Below are 20,346 nucleotides of genomic sequence, written 5' to 3' on the forward strand. Positions count from 1 at the left end.
TATCCTTGTGCGCTGGGGGGTGACATTTTTATAAAAACATTTATTTGTTTACTAAAATAATCAACATTTAAAACTTATGCTTTGAGTGTATCATGCATTTTAACTGTACCTTACTCATACATGCACATATAATGTAGAAAGCAGACTCACACATACAATATCTTCAGATAACTCCAACTCAGCAAGCGATGTAAAATGATATCTTTGTCAGACAACTGTCTCTGCAATTAATACATTTAACTAATTAAAGCATGTAGGTTAAGACATACTGGTCCGATTTCCTTGAAACCGAAGACACCGAACTTAAGGTTTCTGAGTTGAACCGAGTACTACCTCTTGAGCATAATAAACCACACTAACTGGTTATGCTACACTGGACTGGTTCATGGGTCATCCAGCAATCCGCTGGTGTGTACATTTACCTCTGCTAATACCACCTGTACACACATTACCACCAGAAACAGCACTCAGGTATCAGATAATATAGTTTTTCACGAGATATTCGCAATATGGTGCAGTGTACCCCTGGTATTGTACATATCTTTTAAAACTGCTACAGTATTTCAGTGCATTATTGTATTACAATAAATGTGATCTATATTTATCAAGACACTCATCTAGGTGTGATTCATACCACCCGTTAGGGGGATGCTGGGCTGTGTTCAGGTCATGGTGAGGCTGTCTACAATTCATTGTGTGGTAATTCTCCTTAAAGACTTATTAATAAACCCATTATACTGACACCTTCCACCCCAATGCTTGTCAAGGTGTTTCTATGAAGTGATATCACAAATAGATAAGATTGTGATTACCCAAGCTGCTAATTTCTATTTATTTATGTATATGTTTATGTAAATGTATATGTATATGTTTATGTTTGCATTACACATTTTTGAGTTTTCTTGACTTTACCTTTTTTTTAGATGGAACTATTGAGCGATGTTGTGTGACTGTTCATGTCTGATGGAGGAATGAAATGGTTGCAGAATGTGGCAGTAGATGAGAGAGTGGGTGAGGGTGCACATTTGGCTTTATCTGGGCATGTGTAAGAGAGGATGGGGGTGTGTGGCAGCAGTGAGTGCAGAATGTCACAGGTTAGTCCCAGTAGATGAGTCTGGATCACTGCAAATAATTCCCTGGCCAAGCTTATATCACAACCATAGTCTCAGAACTCTCACTACTTATCATCATCATTACAGTACTTTCCCTGATACAGCTGTCTGTCAGGGGCAGATGTATTAAGCTCCGGAAAGTGATAAATTGGAGAGTGATAAACTGCCAGCCAACCAGCTCCTAACTGTCATTTTTCAAACACAGCCTGTAACGCAATCGGTATGATATGCCGACTGTCGGAATGCCTCCTGTCAGAATACCGACAGCGGCAACCCAATGGTTGGAATCCCGACAGGGGTCGGGTAAGTACATTTACCCCCCCCCCCCTAACCCTCCCTTCTGGTAGCCTAACCCTAATCCTCCCCGTTAGTACCTGAACCTAAGTCCCCCCTCCTTCCTGCCTAAACCTAACCCCCCCAGTGGTGCCTGACCCTATCCGTCCCCTATAGGGGTCAGGGGCAAACGCAGGAATTTTAAAGGGGGGGTTTCCAAACGGTTGATTTTTTTTTTCTTTTAACAAGCAAATATATATATGCTGTATATATTGTATCCCCAGCAGCACATAATCAGAGATAGTGGCTAACTCGGACTCCAAGCAAGAGGCTTTTACAGTACATAAATAACAAATCAATAATATTCCCCATTAATTCTTTCCTCTGTCACATACAGCAGCAGCACACACACCCTGTCACACACAGCAGCAGCACACACCCTGTCACACACGGCAGCAGCACACTCCCTGTCACACACGGCAGCAGCACACTCCCTGTCACACACTGCAGCAGCACACACCCTGTCTTACACAGCAGCACACACACCCTGTCACACACACCCTGTCACACATAGCAGCAGCACACACACCCTGTCACACACAGCCATACACACAGAAGCACACACACCCTGTCACACACAGCCACACACACAGCAGCACACACACCATGTCACACACAGCCACACACACAGCACACACACCCTGTCACACACAGCAGCACACACACCTCTCTGTTCAAGTGACTTACTTCCTGCATCCAAGGAGTTAATGTCAGAGTCAGCTTGTTGGCTGATCGGGACCCTGGAGCACTGAGCAGTGTAGGGGTGAGGAATGCAGGATGCGTGTGTTACTGAGTCAGTACTGCACTTTTGAAGTTGCCGCGTTTAGCTGCCCCAGCTGTAAATTCTCTGGCACCAGGGTTTTTAATCTGCTAGTGTGCACCCTCAAGCCCCAGTAACTTTCTGTTGGTATTTAGCTGCTATCACACCAGTCCTTTCCGACTATATACACGCTGCCTGTCACTCTGCCATGGTGCCGTTTTAGAGCACCCCCTTGATGATGCTCTGGCGCAGGCAATCATTAAACAGCGCCTATGACATGGAGTGCACCTCATGAAGGCTACTCCGAGTCCACTGCATCCATAGTGGCACAGTTCCCAATCAGGCTGTCCACCTCTGCTCTGCTGCGCACCTCCACCTAGGTGATGGGCTCCTTCTGACGCTCTCTCTGGGAGGACTGTATGCATTGCCCAGGCAGCTCCAATCGTGGTGGGTAGCTTGCGGCTGGTGCAGAGATGGAGACAAGGCTGCATCCGTCTCTGAAAAAAACAATGAGGTCCGTCGGGGGGTTTCTGGGTACTCAGAAACCCCCTCTGCGTGCGCTACTTGGGGTGCCTAACCCTAACCTCCCCCCAAAACCTAACCCCGCTATCTGTCCTAACTCTAACCCCCCCCGTGACTAAGAGGATGGGCGCCCCGGATTTACCTCGCTCGGGCATCCGTCCGTCTGCTTTCCGGCATCCGAAATTTCTCAACTCCCTTGTCGGGATACCAGCACCAGCATTTAGACATCAGCTGACTACATCCCCCTGTAACATGGCAATTAGAGCTGAGTGGCTGGTACTCTCCAATTTATCACTTTCCAGAGCTTAGTACATCTCCCCCACTCTGTGGTAATTGTGGTCTGAGAGATGTGATTGGTCAGCTGCTATTTATATGCTGGTCTGTGGTGCTCTCAGGTGCCAGTTATAGTGGTTCAAAACAGTCTGTTGTTGCCCCTGTTCTATCCGTGTTAATGATTAACCCAGCTCATGCTTTACCATTCTTCCTACTATTCTCTTTGCTTTGGATTATTTGGGGTTACTTTGTGTGTCACTGCCCTGACATGTATTAATTATTTTATTTACAGTCTCTTGCCGCAAGCCCTGCACCTTACGCGGTTATCGTTTCGCTCCTTAACTGCCTGCCCTGCCTATTTGCTACAACTGCTTTATTTCTGACTATCCTTTGTGCTTCTGTCTATTATCAGTGCACACTCTCCTACTGTAGTGTATGCTGCCCTGCTACCTGTGGGGTTCTTGTATCACTACTTGTTTCTTACATACAGTATATTATTGGTTTTGACTGCACCAGTTTGTTAAAAGCTTTTACTACCTACTAGGGATGTGCACCGGCCACTTTTCGTGTTTTATGTTTTGGTTTTGGATCTGGATCTTTCTTCGTGTTTTGGATCTGGATTGGTTTTGCCAAAACCACCCTTCCATGTTTTGGGTTCTGGGTTTTGTGTTTTGGATCTGTATTTTTTTTTAAAAAAGCATAAAAACAGCTAAAATCACAGAATGTGTTGGTTTTCTGCTCCTATGCTATTATTAACCTCAATAACCTTAATTTCCACTCATTTCCAGTCTATTCTGAACACCTCACAATAGTGTTTTTATGTCCAAAAGGTAGCACCGAAGTAGCTGGATGACTATGCTAAGCGACACGAGTGGGCGGCACAAACACGTGGCCCATCTAGGAGTGACACTGCAGTGGCAGACAGGATGGCAGTTTGAAAAACTAGGCCCCAAACAGTACATAATGCAAAGAAAAAAGAGAGGTGCAAGAAGGAATTGTCCTTGGGCCCTCCCACCCACCATTATGTTGTATAAACAGGACATACACACTTGAACAAACCAATCATTTCAGAACCAGGGTCTGCCACACGACTGTGGCTGAAATGATTGGTTCGTTTGGGCCCCCACAAAACAAGCTGGCAATTAATCTGTCCCTGCACAAACTGGCTCTACGGAGGCAAGATGTCGTCCTCATCCTCCTCATTCACCGATTCCTCACCCTCTTCAGTGTTGTATACATCCTCATCCTCACAGAGTATTAATTCATCCCTGCTGGAATCCACCACCACAGGTCCCTCTGTACGTTCTGGAGGCTGGTCTCCCTGGAAGAGTTGATAATTCATTTTATGAACATCATCTTCTCCACATTTTGTGGAAGCAACCTCCTACGCCGTTCGCTGACAAGGTTCCCGGCTGCACTAAACACTCTTTCAGAGTACGCACTGGAGGGGGGGCAAATCAGATAAAATAGAGCCAGTTTGTACAGGGGCCTCCAAATTGCCTCTTTTTCCTGCCAGTACATGTACGGACTGTCTGACATGCCTACGTGGATGCTATCACCGATGTAATCCTTTAACAGACAGACGCACGCTTGTTGCCGCTGCTTTGAGGATGCAGGTGCGGCTACAGCCCACACAATTCACAAAGACAGAAAAAAAAATGTATGTTTATTTTTTGTGAAGCGCACTTTGAGGATTACACCACCCTTTAACAGACAGACGCAGGCTTGTCGTTGCTGCTTTGAGGATGTAGGTGCGGCTACTGCGCATACATTTCACACACAAACACAGAAGAAAAGAAGATTATTTTATTTTGGTTGGAGCCCACTTTGGGGGTTACACCACCCTTTAACAGACAGACGCACACTTGTCGCTGCTGCTTTGAGGATGTAGGTGCGGCTATAGCCCACACAATTCACAAAGACAGAAAAAAAAAGAATTTTTTATTTTTTGTGGAGCGCACTTTGAGGGTTACACCACCCTTTAACAGACAGACGCAGGCTTGTCGTTGCTGCTTTGAGGATGTAGGTGCGGCTACTGCGCATACATTTCACACACAAACACAGAAGAAAAGAAGATTATTTTATTTTGGTTGGAGCCCACTTTGGGGGTTACACCACCCTTTAACAGACAGACGCACACTTGTCGCTGCTGCTTTGAGGATGTAGGTGCGGCTATAGCCCACACAATTCACAAAGACAGAAAAAAAAAGAATTTTTTATTTTTTGTGGAGCGCACTTTGAGGGTTACACCACCCTTTAACAGACAGATGCATGCTTGGCGCTGCTGCTTTGAGGATGCAGGTGCGGCTACTGCGCATACATTTCACACACAAACACAGAAAAAAAGAAGATTATTTTATTGTGGTTGGAGCGCACTTTGGGGGTTACACCACCCTTTAACAGACAGACGCACGCTCTCGCTGCTGCTTTGAGGATGCATGTGCGGCTACAGCCCACACAATTCACAAAGACAGAATAAAAAATAAGAATTTTGTATTTTTTTTGGAGTGTACTTTGGGGGTTACAGCACCCTTTAACGGACAAGCCATTCGGCCCTTTACTTATGACACAGGCGCACGCTTGGCGCTGCTCCTTTGTTGATGCACGTGCAGCCACAGTGCACACAAATCACAAACACAGAAAATAATTCCTCCACCATTCTGTCAGTGGTGACAGTATCATATGCAGTGACAGTAGACATGTCAGAAATTGTTGGCATGTCCTTCAGTCCGGACCAGATGTCCAAACTGGCCCTTGACTTATGACACAGGCGCACGCTTTGCGCTGCTGCTGTGTTGATGCACGTGCGGCTACTGCGCATACATTTCGCACACAAACAGAAAAAAAAGAATTGTTTATTTTTTGTGGAGTGCACTTTGGGGGTTACACCACCCTTTAACAGACTTATGGGACACAGGCGCACGATTGGCGCTGCTCCTTTGTTGATGCACGTGCAGCCACAGTGCACACAATTCACAAACACAGAAAATATTTTTTTATTTTGTTTGGAGTGCACTTTGGGGGTTACCGCACCCTTTAACAGACAGACACACGCTTGTCGCTGCTGCTTTGAGGATGCAGGTGCAGCTACAGCCCACACAATTCACAAAGAGAAAAAAAAGGAGAATTTTTAATTTTTTGTGGAGTGCACTTTGGGGGTTACAGCACCCTTTAATGGTCAAGCCAGCTGGCCCTTTACTAATGGGACACAGGCGTACGCTTGGCGCTGCTCCTTTCTTGATGCACGTGCAGCCACAGTGCACACAATTCACAAACACAGAAAAAATATTTATTTTTTTTGCACTTGAGGGGAGCACCCCTGATGGACAGAGCACCCCCTGGACAACACTACAGCACCCCTTTAGGACTGGGACACTGCACAGGACTTTGGAGTGGACACTGACTGCACAACACAGTCCAGCCAGCCCCTATGGACTTTGGAGGAGTGGACACAGCCCCTATGGACAACAGCAGCACAGCGCAGCACAGCACAACACTACACTGCACTACACTACACTACACAGCCCAGCCAGCCCTAACTCCCACCCTCCCTCTTCACTGTCCACAGCCAAGTGAGAAAATGGTGCTGACGCGGGTACCTTTATATAGCATCCAAAACCCTCGAGACCCGGAAGGCAGGATGATGACGTTTTGCCTCGATTTGAGATCCGAGTCAGGCGCGAAAAGTCGAGCCTGACTCGGATCAGCCCCGGATCGGGGGGGCTCGGGGGATTTCTGAAATCCGAACCCGCTCACCCCTACTACCTACATTAGGTCGTGGGGCCAACAGAGAACAGGCACTTAGGGCCCCATTTACAAATGAAAAATAACCCCTTTAGCGCTCACTAAAGGGGTTATGCCAGGTTTCTGTATTTAGTAAACAGCAGTAATCTTAGATTACCGCTGTTTTTACAGCATTGCTCTCGCCATCTTTTAGATGGTGAGAGCAATGCAGGCCCCATTGCCGGCAATGGAGACCCGGTGGTGCCTTTCCGGCTTCAGCGAGGCCTTCCAGGCACTGGCGGATCTCCATGTCATGCACATGCGCAGACGGACAGTCGCACATGCGCATAACACTGGAGGCCCGTCGCTGGTAGCGTTTGCCTGCCAGCAGCCCAGCGGAGGACCTCGCTGAGAACTTCGACTTCGTGGAACCTCGCCGGAGGGGTAAGTATTGCTAAGTACCAGTGGAATTTTTAGTTTTTATCACAATGATACTAAATGAAAATTACTGCTGGTATTTTGTTTCGTTTGTAAATGGGGTCCTATGTGCTCTATGGGGAGAGGGGCTGCTATAGGCCAATAACCAGAAGCTTGTTCTATAGGTTTACACAAATACTGGCAGCTACTATGGGTGCAGGGTGTGTGATGCATGGGGTCCATACTGCACACCCTACACCCATAGATGATACAGTACTTACCTGTCTATCAGCACCACAAAAATCACTGGGAAAATGGTCACGGGTGCCATTTTCCCCTAGACATTCATATGTGCAGAGAAATCACAGAGAGAATGGCGTGGGTGCCCTGTTCCCGGAGATCAGCGCATGTTATTGATTATAATGGTTCAACATCGTTATAATAGCTTGTTAAGTAATACTTATGACAGTTGCTAATTGAAGAGGTGAGTGGATGAAGGTGTTATGTAACATTTTTCTGAAAAATTACTTTTTAAAAAAGGAATCTTGTTAACAATGTTATTTTAATGCTGGTAGTCTATTTACTTATATATTTTCTGGATACACTGTATATACAGCCAATGTCTTTAAGAACTATCTTCAGCGTAAAGAAGAACAAGGAGTCCTGGAAGTGATGATATGGCCCCCACAGAGCCCTGATATCAAGATCATCGAGTCTGTCTGGGATTACATGAAGAGACAGAAGGATGTGAGCAAGCCTACATCCATAGAAGATCTGTGGTTAGTTCTCCAAGATGTTTGGAACAACCTCCCTGCCGGGTTCCTTCAAAAACTGTGTGCAAGTGTACCCAGAAGAATTGATGCTGTTTTGAAGGCTAAGGGTGGTCACACCAAATATTTATTTAGATTTCTCTTCTGTTCATTCACTTTGCATTTTATTAATTGATACATATAAAGTATTAACACTTCTATTTTTGAAAGCATTCTTATTTAGCAGCATTTTTTCCACACCTGCCTAAAACTTTTGCACAGTATTGTACATTTTTAAGTTTTATCAAAAATCTATATACATAATTCTGCACCGCCTGCACCATAATCTCTATTAAACTATACAAAAGTACTTAGTATATCATATCATTATCCATAGAAAGATGCCAGGTATTCTTGTACAGCATTACACCCGTTTCCTGTGCATGATATAATCAACACATAGTTAATTCTATTAGCTCTTTGCAGACATTAACGTTCATGGATCCCACATAGGAGTTTCTGTTTAAACAATATTTATAGAAGAACTGCTGGGTCTTACACCTTTTCCATGCAAACCGTGGCTGGTCAGTCTTATCGAGTTTGTGCGTTTGCGGTATTCTGCATTCTAATAATTTTAAAATCACAATATAGGAAACATTTTTTTACAGGGTCTCATATTTGACGTAATGTGTAAGATCCTATTAAAAAATGTATGTGCACATCTATTTCAAACATTTTTATTTATTTTTACTTACATGCCAGGCACAACATGAACAAAGCAGTAACGTTATTGATACATTTTTTTTTTATTATAAACTCATCCATCTTTTCACTTCTTATAATCTGAAGAGAAATATCAACTTATTGTAATAAAATATGATTTGAAACAATTTTCATAATTTTATTTTGATCGACTTTTGTTATAAAATACCATAAAAAGAATATTAAATGATTTATATATTAGTATTTAATCACATTTATACTTTTTTTCAAGTAATATTTATTTTTCACTATAGATCATAATGGATTATTCTTTCAATGAACTACAGATGGAGATTTAACCATCCATTATGCTTGAAATGTGTTAAGTGATAGATATCTCACAATCACTATTCATTGAATTAAATCTTTAAAAAAGCAGCAATCTCATTCCACTCATCATTATCCCCGAAGAAGCATGAACTTGGTCAGATGAAATGCGTAGGACACTTTAATTCTCAGCAGCATATTCCCAATGCTGAAAGCTGAAATGCAAAGTTGAGGTCACACTGTCCACTCTATAACTGTACATACTACCTGGACCCTCAGGCTTGATTATAGTCAAAGCAATACATATGGCCAACCAACACTGGGTCCAGCACAATATGTTGCAGCAGGAATGTCTAAATATAACACTATTAATAATACAATATCCAAGATATCAATACTTTACTGTGACATACAATATCTGTTTAAAGACTATTTAATTGACAGAGTGCACAATTTTTTCATTCTGACTATGTACAGTATATCAATGTGTTTTATTTTAAATACCTGATTTATAGGTGCCAGGCAACAGCATATTTGGCAATAATACTGACAGTTTTAAGCAGAATAATACATCATATTTAAACTAATAAAGGTTATATATTGTGAGTCTGTTGATGGACCATAGGGCCTGATTCAGACCAGCTCGTGAGTGCTCGCAAGCGGGTCGATGTTGGCCCAGTGCGCATGCGCTCGACGGAGCCGGCTCCGTCGTGCGCATGCGCGAGACCCGGATAGCGACGGACAAACCGTCACTCTGGCCCTCTCGCACCAAAGGGGGCGTGCTGTCAATGTTGAGTGACAGCACGCCCCCTTTGGTGGGCGTGCCGGGGCATGGCTGCCCAGACGGAGGCATTCCCATGGGAACACCTGCCATCTGGGGCTGGCCCCACTGACATCACAAGTGATGTCAGTGGGTGGACTTCTTATTCTGTAAGAGCAAGAAGTCCACTTGGACTTGCGGCAACGAGACCCTACCACAAGGGTCTCGTCGCAAGTCTGATGGTCGCGATGGTCTTGACCATCGCGACCATCATCCTGGCCGCTCGCACTAGCTGTGGGTGGTCACCCACAGCTATGATAGCGGCCAGGAGGCCGCTCTAAAAATACAATAGGCGGGCACTGATTCAGAGCGAGCGCTCTGAAAGAGCGTCCGGCTCTGAATCAGGCCCATAATTTCCATGAAATGGGAGTTTCTGGGTCGAGACCTTTTGATCACATAGAACTCTATGTCATGAGAGTCTCATGGGTGTCTCGGACATCTTCCTTGCTCGGCGGTAGCCTGCAGAGGGAGATTTGTGTGTCAGCTCGGATCTTTTGCATGGGCTTGGTGACTGGTCCTCTCATGTGTTTCATGTTTAGTATCTCTGATGACATCTGGTAGACATGCTGTCTGTGACACACACACTTTCATTACATTTGATTTCTCATATAGAACAATTCTGCCCTTCCTATATTGAAAACATTCTATAAGTTGTATCTTCAATCTATTGGGGGATTTAAAATAATTTTAGCTTATTAACTTTTTAACACAGAACCCCATACCCCCACCTTTCTCTCTCCTTTTCTCTCTATCTCACTTTCTCCATCTCTCTCTCTCTCGCTACATAGCTACAGAAGAATCTAAAGCCTTCCTGACAACTTCCTGACAACCCGCACCGCATCCTCCGCAATCTCTTTTAGGAAGCCACGAAGCATCCAATAAGTGGTACCAAATGAGATACCCCCTGCTGCCATACTGCCAATGACTGGGATATTGCTGGCTGCATATTCTACTGCCATAAGTACCCCAGTTACTCCTCTGGTTAAAAGAGTGGTGTTATTTATCTCTTGAATAACTAAAGGGGACTTGATGACAGACTTCAACTCACTAACATCCTTCCCAAATTTGTTGGCCAACTTCTGGAGAGAATATTGATCCAGACCAAAAGCTTTCTGATACTTTATCATTTCTTTCACTAAGATCCCAACATCACACACTACAGAGAGGCCTGGAACAGGGGCTGTAGCAACTGCACAATACAATAAGGCCCATCTCCAGATCTCCTTCTTCAATGCCTCTCTTTTCCTTTCTAGGATTGGTAGAGATATGTTGGGCAGACACAGCAGGAATATATGTCTCTTATGACTTGGAAGCTCCTGTTGTAGAGTTTCTTGCATACGGTTAAAGTCAAACTTGTCTAGTTCCAGGAGGGAGAGGAGAAAGATGTGTGGATCATTAATTCCTCCATCATGGAGACTGTCAATGCAGTTCTGCCGAATCTCTTCCAATATGTTCTCCTCAAAAGCATGGAGTATGGTAATGTATATGCACACTGGTATTAGGCACAATTCTAGGTAAGTCCTACAAGTTATATACTGTAGTGCAACTTTGGTTCATTTTTGGGGTGTGGGTCCCCCTGGATTGCATTGGTAGATCTGTCTCAGGGCAGCGCATTATAACACATTTTCCTTTCCAACACATTTTAACTAGGGGTGAGCGGGTTCGGTTTTACTCGGATTTACTCGGATCTTTTTATTGGCTATCGCCTATCATGTGTTTTGGATAGCCAATATAATCAATCCGAATTTGCGGTAAAGTGGCGATAAGAACCGAGTAAATCCGAGTAAAACCGAGCCTGCACATCCCTAATTTTAACCCTTCACTGTGTGTTTAATATATATGTACTTCACTTTTTTATTTTCATTCTTTATATGCAGCTGCAGCTGCTCCTAACTATCTCTTTACACTGCACTTTTCTTACTATGGTGCCCTTGGGCAGCTTGGCTGGGCCAGTTTTGGGGTGTCCTGCGCTCTGGATTTGAACCCTAGTATGTTAGGGACCTGCCCGAAAGAGGTTACCTGGATATGGTGGGTAGGCCCATAACCTTGGCCATGATTATGCTAAAACCCTCTATTGATTGCAAAATTTTATTACATTTATATATATTATTAATAATTTGGAGTTGTGCACCTGAGATTTGTTTGTTTCTGTGCCTGCAATTAGTCTCATCAGGTAGCACCTCCCATTATATATATAGTCAGGTTGTGCAGTCCAGAAATCTTTCCCATATACTCCATTTAATGTGCTTTATTGCACTTCTGAGGGAAAGGAGATGCCTTCAGTCTGGATTAGCACCCTTCCTTATTGGTTTAAAAGCATGGAGTATGGTAATGTATATGCACACTGGTATTAGGCACAATTCTAGGTAAGTCCTACAAGTTATATACTGTAGTGCAACTTTGGTTCATTTTTGGGGCATGGGTCCCCCTGGATTGCATTGGTTGATCTGTCTCAGGGCACCGCATTATTTCACGTTTTCCTTTATAACACATTTTAACCCTTCAATGTGTGTTTAATATACATGTACTTCACTTTTTTATTTTCATTCTTTATATGCAGCTGCAGCTGCTCCTAACTATCTCTTTACACTGCACTTTTCTTACTATGGTGGTGCCCTGGGGCAGCTTGGCTGGGCTAGTTTTGGGGTGTCCTGCGCTCTGGATTTGAACCCTAGTATGTTAGGGACCTACTCTAAAGAGGTTACCTGGATATGGTGGGTAGGCCCATAACCTTGGCCATGATTATGCTAAACACCTCTATTGATTGCAAAATTTGATTGCATTTATATATATTATTAATAATTTGGAGTTGTGCACTTGAGATTTGTTTGTTTCTGTGCCGACTAATATCCCTTTCACCAGCTGTTTTAACTGTATTAGTAGTGCTATCTGCAATATTATTAATAGAGTTAATGGGTAACATCCATAGCACTTCTTTCATTTGTATCAGAGCTCTTTATAGTGCTATCTCCATTTATTGTCCTGACACCAGCGTCCTTCACAGGGCTTTAATCTGTTTACTAGTGATTCACATTCCCGATATCTCTAATATCAGAGCTGTCTAAGATGCTGTGTCCTTATAAACATGGTAGTGTCTAGATGCCCTTCATGGAGAGGACCCTGACGTCATCAGCTACTGTCCAACATCATTCCCTACCATCCACGTGGACATAGAGGGGGCATATAAACCTGTGGTGAGCAAAGCAAGCCCACGCGGGGACAAGTTTCTTCTTTAGGTGGACTAATTGGGCATGGAATCGCACTTCTGCCCTAACTGCACGTCACTTCCAGGTCCTTAGCACGAAGAAGAAATAAGCTCTACCTTATAAATTTATCTTTCTTTTGCCACTTTAGTCCCATTAGTTACACTAATAACCAGCTGCATCAGCTGACCATGTATCAGCATTGGATATATTCACAGATAAATTTTCTTAAGCAGCACCCGTTGTTACATTAGCTGTGTGGTGTGTGTAAGGTATACGTTTAAGATGCTGGCGGTCACTATGCCGACCGCCGGCATCTAGACTACAGAAAACTGCCGTGGGTTAACTAACCTACGCCGTGAGACCGGCGCCCGGCATCCCGGTTGAAGGGATGCTGAGCGCGGACAGCTGCGGGGAGGGTTAGGTTTAGGGTTCCCGGGGGGGACTTAGGGTTAGGCACCCCCCTGGGAGGTTATGGCTAAGGGGATGGAGGGTTAGGGTTAGGCACCACCGGGGGAAGGTTAGGGTTAGGCACCCCCCGGGGGACTTAGGTTTAGGCAGCGGGGAAAGGGGGGGTTAGATTTAGGCACTTAGAGGGGAGATTAGGGTTAGGAACTTGGGGGGGCTGTTAGGGTTAGGCAACCTAAATGAGGGTTAGGGTTAGGGGGTACAGTTAGGTTAGTTCATACCTTTCAAACGATCAGGATTTCCTTCCATGTCGGGCTGGCGCAGCTGGCGGTATTTCATACCGAATGCATTTGTAATTCACATTGCCTGATTACTACTGTCATACAGACTGGGGCATTTCATGTATTCACACATGCACTTGCTACTGCTGCCCTCGCTTTGTGTGTTATACGGTGTGTTATAAATCACTTCCTCTCATCAGCATACACATTTACATGAAGCCAGGGCACCTTTTGCATTAGTTGGTGCACTTATTACCGCGGCCCCGCTCTATTAGCCATGTGGTGAATGTAAATCACACCTTTTAAATAGCGCTGTTACACAGAACCCCATTGCTTTTATCTTAGACAAAGATTATAAGGTGCATGTTTTATATATCAAACTTAGGACAAGATTATACTGAGACCATATTATTGTATGTAGAACAGACATCGGTGGGTATGGATGATGTCATAGGGGTAGTTTCAATTGCTGTGACCAATCACAGGGAGAGATAGCAGATAAATTGATATGGAAACAAGGAATTGGGTTAATGCATTGAAAAAGCCTTTAGGTGAAATGGCCATTGACAGAGCTGTGACCGATGTCTACAGCTGTGGCCATGTTCATCACCATACTGTTCTTGGATGGTTGGGAGAAGTTGCTCCACCGTTAATATCAGCTCTGTGTGTGACATTATGGATCACGATCAGTTTGATAGAAGAGCAGGAGCAGCAACAAAGCAACTAAGTATCGCTGCAGCTGCTGTCAGTCATGATGATACTAGTCATATAACATCTACTAAAGCCGGTGTTCAAGGTCATAGTGGGAATTAAGACAGGGCACCTGAAATCAAAACTATAATTCACAATGCTAAAGAAAAAAAATCACCTCTAATAATAAAGGGAAACTTTCCTGAAGAAAAATATAAAATTGCCAACATGCTATACGCCACACGCAGTGGCTAGGAAAGGTTCAGGCCTTTATTTGTGAGTGGTGGTTTTGCAACTGCTGTCAGTCAGGCATCTTCTTCTGTAACCTCACATGACAATGCAACACCTTCTTACGCAGAGTCTAGAAGAGATATCAACATTTCAGAAAAAAACACTCAAGCTACAGAATAAACTGCATGTTCAGAAATGTCACAAATCCCTGAGGAGAGCTTAAAGATGTTCACGAGTGCTATGTGTGAGTCTGAGATTTCTGTTAGTGTAAACATAGAGAAGCCTCCTTCCACTATTTCTGCACCCTCTGCCAATGTGGGTATGAGCAGCACAAGTAAAGATGGTGACATAGAAATTGAGGATGCTACGGAGGAAGTGCAACAGGATGAGGGGGATTTGTGTAGCTGATGCTGGTGCTAATGAGGATGTTGATGAGGATGTTGGTTCATGTCTATGATAAGAAAAAGGCAATTGTTAAGCCTGGGCATAAGACTAAAAAATCCACCTCTTATGTGTGGAATTATTTTTACTCAAATCCAGACAACAATTGTCAAGCCAAATGTAGCATTTGCAAAACCAAAGTAAGTATAGGTAGGGGCATTAACCATCTAGAAACCTCCTCCCTGTTACAAAATTTTCAGTAAGTTTTTGCCAAAATCTGAAAAGGTTTTGGCAAAATTTTATAATTATGCTAAAGTAATAACAAGCAGTCTAGCATCAGCTAGCTCCCATCCCGGAACTTGCAATCTCCACTGCCAATACCTTCATCATCAATCTTCCCATTAATGATCAGAGGTAGTCATGCATCCAATTTGCTAAGGCTAACTGACTCTCCTCTCCAGGATCCCTCATAAGAAACCTTGAGTGCTACGCCTGTTGCTGGTAGGGGTGAATCTTCACCCCGGTAGGGGACCAAGAAGACTACTAGTAGTTTAAAAAAACAATTGACTGTGAAACAATCTTTTGCAAGAAGAAGCAAGTATGACTGCTGCCATCCAGTTGCACAGTGGATCACAGAAGCCATGGCAGCTATGCTAGTATCTGTGTTTAATATCTACCAATAATGCATCTGGTTTTAGACAGTTACAGCAATTTAGTCCTGTGTCCCCGCTACCAAATTTACTTTCTGTTCCATTTTACCAGAAAAGCAATTCCTCACTTGTACTAGGATGTTAAAGAAAATCTAATTCTTGGCCTACAAAATGCCATTGTACAATATGGTGAATTTCAGCAGGGATGAGTTTATATTGTGTGATAATGATGATTATATTAACACTGATGAGGCTGAGGATGATAATGATGTCATCTTTCCAGTGTAGAGATCATTTACAAAGCTGTTAGCTACCTTAAGCCCATTAGTAGCTTCTTCTGTGAGGGCACAAACAAACCAAGAACTTTAGCCACAGAAGTGGTAGTCCCTGTTGCTTAAGTGCTTGGTTTGTTAAACTATGCATGTCCTATTGAATATACAACATAAGAGTGGGTAGGAGGGTCAAAGTAAAATTCCCTGGTGCCCCACTTTTTATTACGGGCTTTGTCAAGATTGTGTGTGTTTCACAGAGAGTGTATTTTACTGTACCTTACAGAGTTGTTTTGTATCTTGCAATGCGATACTTTTTGGGTGTTTGTTTTTAACAGCATTTTCTATTTTTCTTATTTTTTTTTGTTATAGTAATCAATCTATCGATCGATCTGTCAATCAATTAATCAATCAATCAATTAATCAATGTTTTACCTTGCTTCCACTAAATACTACACCTTTATTTACCTGTGCTGACCTCGGGCTTCTAATCTAGTTATTGATTAAAAAAAACCTTCTCTAGCATTGTATTGTTTATAATGAACTGCCATCCTGTTTTCTACAGCAGTGACACTGTGTTTCCTAGATGTGCCATGTTTGAAATTGAACTGTTGTTGTTTAGCTTAGTCAGCCAGCTTGGTGCAACATTTTGGCCTAAACTGAATGAAAACAATATTGTGGGCCGTGAGGTGGCCAAAATTTATTGGAAATTACTGGATATGAATGTAATTTAGGTTATTAATACTGTAGGAACAAAAACAGGCCCACAAAAACATGATTTTAGCTAATTTAATTTTTTTTAAATGAGGATCGGAACAATAAATAAATATTTGAATTAAAGCCGGAAAAACTAGTGATTGGAAAGGGAATTGCATCCTCCTGCTTTCTCCAACAATGCACTTAAAATCGTCCGGACAGTCTTAGGTGATAATCAGATAATGTGCCTCATCTACACAAGTTATCTGTCCACACTGAATGAAAGTATGAGTATAACACACTTTTTTACCAAACATTAATAATATTCAGTTGGACAAGGCGCCCTTGTAGGTAGATGTAGTTTGGCCTACAGAGATATTATGTTGTCTTACACAACTCAAGGGACCTTCCTCTTTGCTAGGTCTGTCCTGGCAGATATATGTCTGTAAATACTGCACAATCTAGGGTGTAATAAATGGAAATAAATAAAATAGCTGAGGAATGTGTTTATAATATAGCACTTCTTACTAAATAGACCCCTAAGACCCTCTGCTGGCACCAGACTCAGGAGAAAATATTATACTGGGAAGAGCCAAGCTGCTGCTCGCAATGGCGCCAACATACAGTAGGCTGTGTCGACTTGATAATGATTGAGCTGCTGAATGTATTCCAATCAGAATACCTGCGAAGTACATAGTAGGTGGCACGGGGCACAATATTCCTCCATGTCCTCCTCCCTTATGCTGGAGTAGATATGACCACATAGGAAGCTTCTGTGATGAACATGTCCAAAGATGTCTATATATTGGCTATACAGAAGTATTACACACCAGAGATTCCTCATCCCCATGGACAGTCCTCTTGGGATTATCTATTACAGGTGATAGTGAAATATTGGATGCAGTCCTCTCCCCCTCCTACTATTGCAGCTAAGAATAGAAATAGGGTTTATAATTACAGATGAGCGCTTCGGGTTTGCAAAAAAAAAAACAAACACACAAAAAGTTGGGGTTCTGTGCAGTGGTGGATTTTACCTAGATGCTGCAGGACTGGTGTTTTCTCCTCCTGGGACTTTCTGAACACAGAAAAAAGGAATTTGGCCCCCAGCACACTGCAGCTAAATCAAAAATACTTGAATCCTACATGATAATAGAAATTCAGAGGTATTGGTTATGTATGTTATGTGTTCAGTGTAAACCCCGCCCTTTACAAGCACCTGTAGTATATCATTAAGCTGATTGAGCAACTACCATATTTTTTGCTTGCAGTTTGGAGGCACGAAGGGAGTCAGCATTAGGAGGAGGTGCTGATCCTTATAGTGCCATGTGGAGGTTTTTTGGGGTACCTCCAAGGTAAGTTAGCTCTCAGCTCATACATGTACTGTTATCATGCAGTACACCAATTTGTAATTATATGACCCAGAGTGGGTGCTACTATTATCTAGCAATAATTACTTTGGGGTGAGCGTTTTTTGAGTGGGTCCCCGGGTTTGTTCTGGCTGGACCTTTCTCGTGGCATAACCACTTAATTCACATACAATATTTTTTCACTTCTCTATTCGTTTGTATATTATTTATGTCATTTTAATTCTTTTACATTTCATTAACACTTATTGATTTATCTTTACACATCTATCCTTTTACACTTCACTATCACCTTTGTTCCCCTTTTCGTGTGATGCCCTGGGGATGGTCCTTGGCTGGAATTTTTTGGGGTGCCTTGCTTCTGGGACTTGAACCCCTTAATGTTAGGGATGCTGGTATAGAGGAGCCCAGCCCTTATTCATATATTTGCAAATGTATGTAACCAATATCTCTGAATTTCTATTATCATGTAGGATTCAAGTATTTTTGATTTAACTGCAGTGTGCTGGATGGCAAATTCCTTTTTTCTGTGTTCAATGTCTAGATAGACACCAGATGTTAGGCAGTCAATAGTTAGACAAGGATAAAAATTCGACATGGAAATAAGTTAGGCACACTAAAGTTAGAAATGTAAAAGTTTGACAGATACAAAAGGTCGACAGGGTCAAAAGTTCGACATGAAAATTATTGACACAAAAATGGTCAACATAAATATTATTTTTTTTAGGATTAGGGTTAGGTTTAGGGTTAGACACTTACTGGAGGGTTAGGGTTAGGCACTTACCCTGATGGTTAGGGTTAGGCTCTGGGAGGGAGGGTTAGGCACCAAAGGGAGGGTTAGGGTAAGGCACTTACCCAGACGATTAGGGTTAGACCCAAGGATGGAGGGTTAGGGTTAGGAACCAAGGGGAGTGTTAGGGTTTAGGTGAAGATTAGGGTGTCCATCATTTTCATGTCGAACTTTTGACCCTGTCAACCTTTTGTACCTTTCCAACTTTTTACATGTATAACTTTAGTGTGTCTAACTTTGTTCCGTGTCGAACTTTTATCCTTATCTAACTATTGACTGTCTAACATCTGGTGTCTATCTAAATACTGTCTATCTCTTATACCACACCCGTAACTTTCATCAGTGGAGCACTCACCACCCAGTGGTTAAGCAGTGTATTGCATGCCGTGGACTCCTACGTTGTAGGATGCCACGGTACGCCACAGTAAAGCCATCACACAACTTTCCAAGGTGCGACTTAGAAGCCTGAATGTTGCGCTATGAGCAACAAACTAGCTGGGCCCATCTGTACAAAGGTAACGTCTGTAATAAAATTTCTGATCATTGGATTGTACATGATTCTGATTGCACAAGAACCCTTACATTTTCTTTTCTTTGGTTTCTAGTAATATTATCTGCTATAAAGCAATAATGATCATTTTGATACTGTATTCTTTATCCTTGTTAGATACAGTATCTGGGATTTGGGTATCTATAAAAAAAAAATGCACATTACAGTAACCTCCTTCATCCCAGATATTCACCCCTCATCCCCCCTTTTACTACTCGTCCTTTAACCCTCCTCACTATGCTCCTGTTTGAGAGTGTAGTGCTTTCCTGTGCTCTCTCCTTCTCTCCTCTGTTGCAGTGACCCTGGCGGGATGTTCATCACTGCACATGCATGACCCAGCACATGCCACTGTATTATTGAGTGTCCCAGTACTGCACGGCTTGCAGTCAGTGGCGGGCTGGGCCGGGGGACAGGGTGCCATGTGCCCCCCGGGCCGCAGCATCATGCCGACCGCGGGCCGCGGGCAGTCTGTGTTACTTTGACACAGACTGCACCGCGTGTGTATCGTTGACCGAAGGAGTTCGGTCAGCGCTACACAAGTGACAAACACACAGCCGCCGGCTCCGGCAGCTGTGTGTTGTTTTGATCAGCAGCCAATGAGAGTCTGACAGACTCTCATTAGCTGCTGCTGCGCCCACTGCGGTAGCCGCTCCATCTTCCGGCTCCCACAGTGGGCAATGGGAGAGGCGTCATGACGTCATATGATGTCTCTCCCATAATGCAGAGCGGCCCGGCCCGGGAAGGACAGACGTAGGAGCGGATGGCAGCGGCGGAAGCGGGGATTCAGGTAAGTGTTTTTTTTTTTTTTTTACTACGTGTGTCTACTGGGCGGGGGAGGCTGGCACTACAAGGGGGAGACCACTACTGGACGCACTGCAAGGGGGGGACTACTACTTATAGGGGCAATACAAGGGGGGGACTACTACTACTGGGGGCACTACAAGGGGGGGGACTACTGGGGGCACTACAAAGGGGGAACCACTACTGGGGGTACTACAAGGGGGAGATCACTACTGGGGGCACTACAGGGGGGGACCACTACTGGGGATTATAACTGGGGCACATCAAAGGGGGGACTACAACTGGAGGGACTAC

General features: G+C 43.5%; 1 protein-coding gene across 1 annotated transcript; it reads right to left on the reverse strand.

Annotated features, from left to right (window-relative positions):
- Positions 1-10,538: 10,538 nt before the first annotated feature.
- LOC148526757 (interferon-inducible GTPase 5-like) lies at positions 10,539-11,075 on the reverse strand. The gene has a single exon (XM_088469826.1). The coding sequence runs from the start codon at positions 11,073-11,075 to the stop codon at positions 10,539-10,541; it is 537 nt and encodes a 178-aa protein (XP_088325952.1).
- Between the last annotated feature and the right edge of the window lie 9,271 nt (positions 11,076-20,346).

The sequence above is a fragment of the Taudactylus pleione genome, unplaced genomic scaffold (assembly GCF_031769625.1).
Source record: "Taudactylus pleione unplaced genomic scaffold, aTauple2 ptg000094l, whole genome shotgun sequence".
Lineage (NCBI taxonomy): Eukaryota > Metazoa > Chordata > Amphibia > Anura > Myobatrachidae > Taudactylus > Taudactylus pleione.

Excerpts from the sequence above, each read along its gene's own strand:
- LOC148526757 (XM_088469826.1), bottom strand. The coding sequence starts at position 11,075 with ATGCAAGAAACTCTACAACAGGAGCTTCCAAGTCATAAGAGACATATA.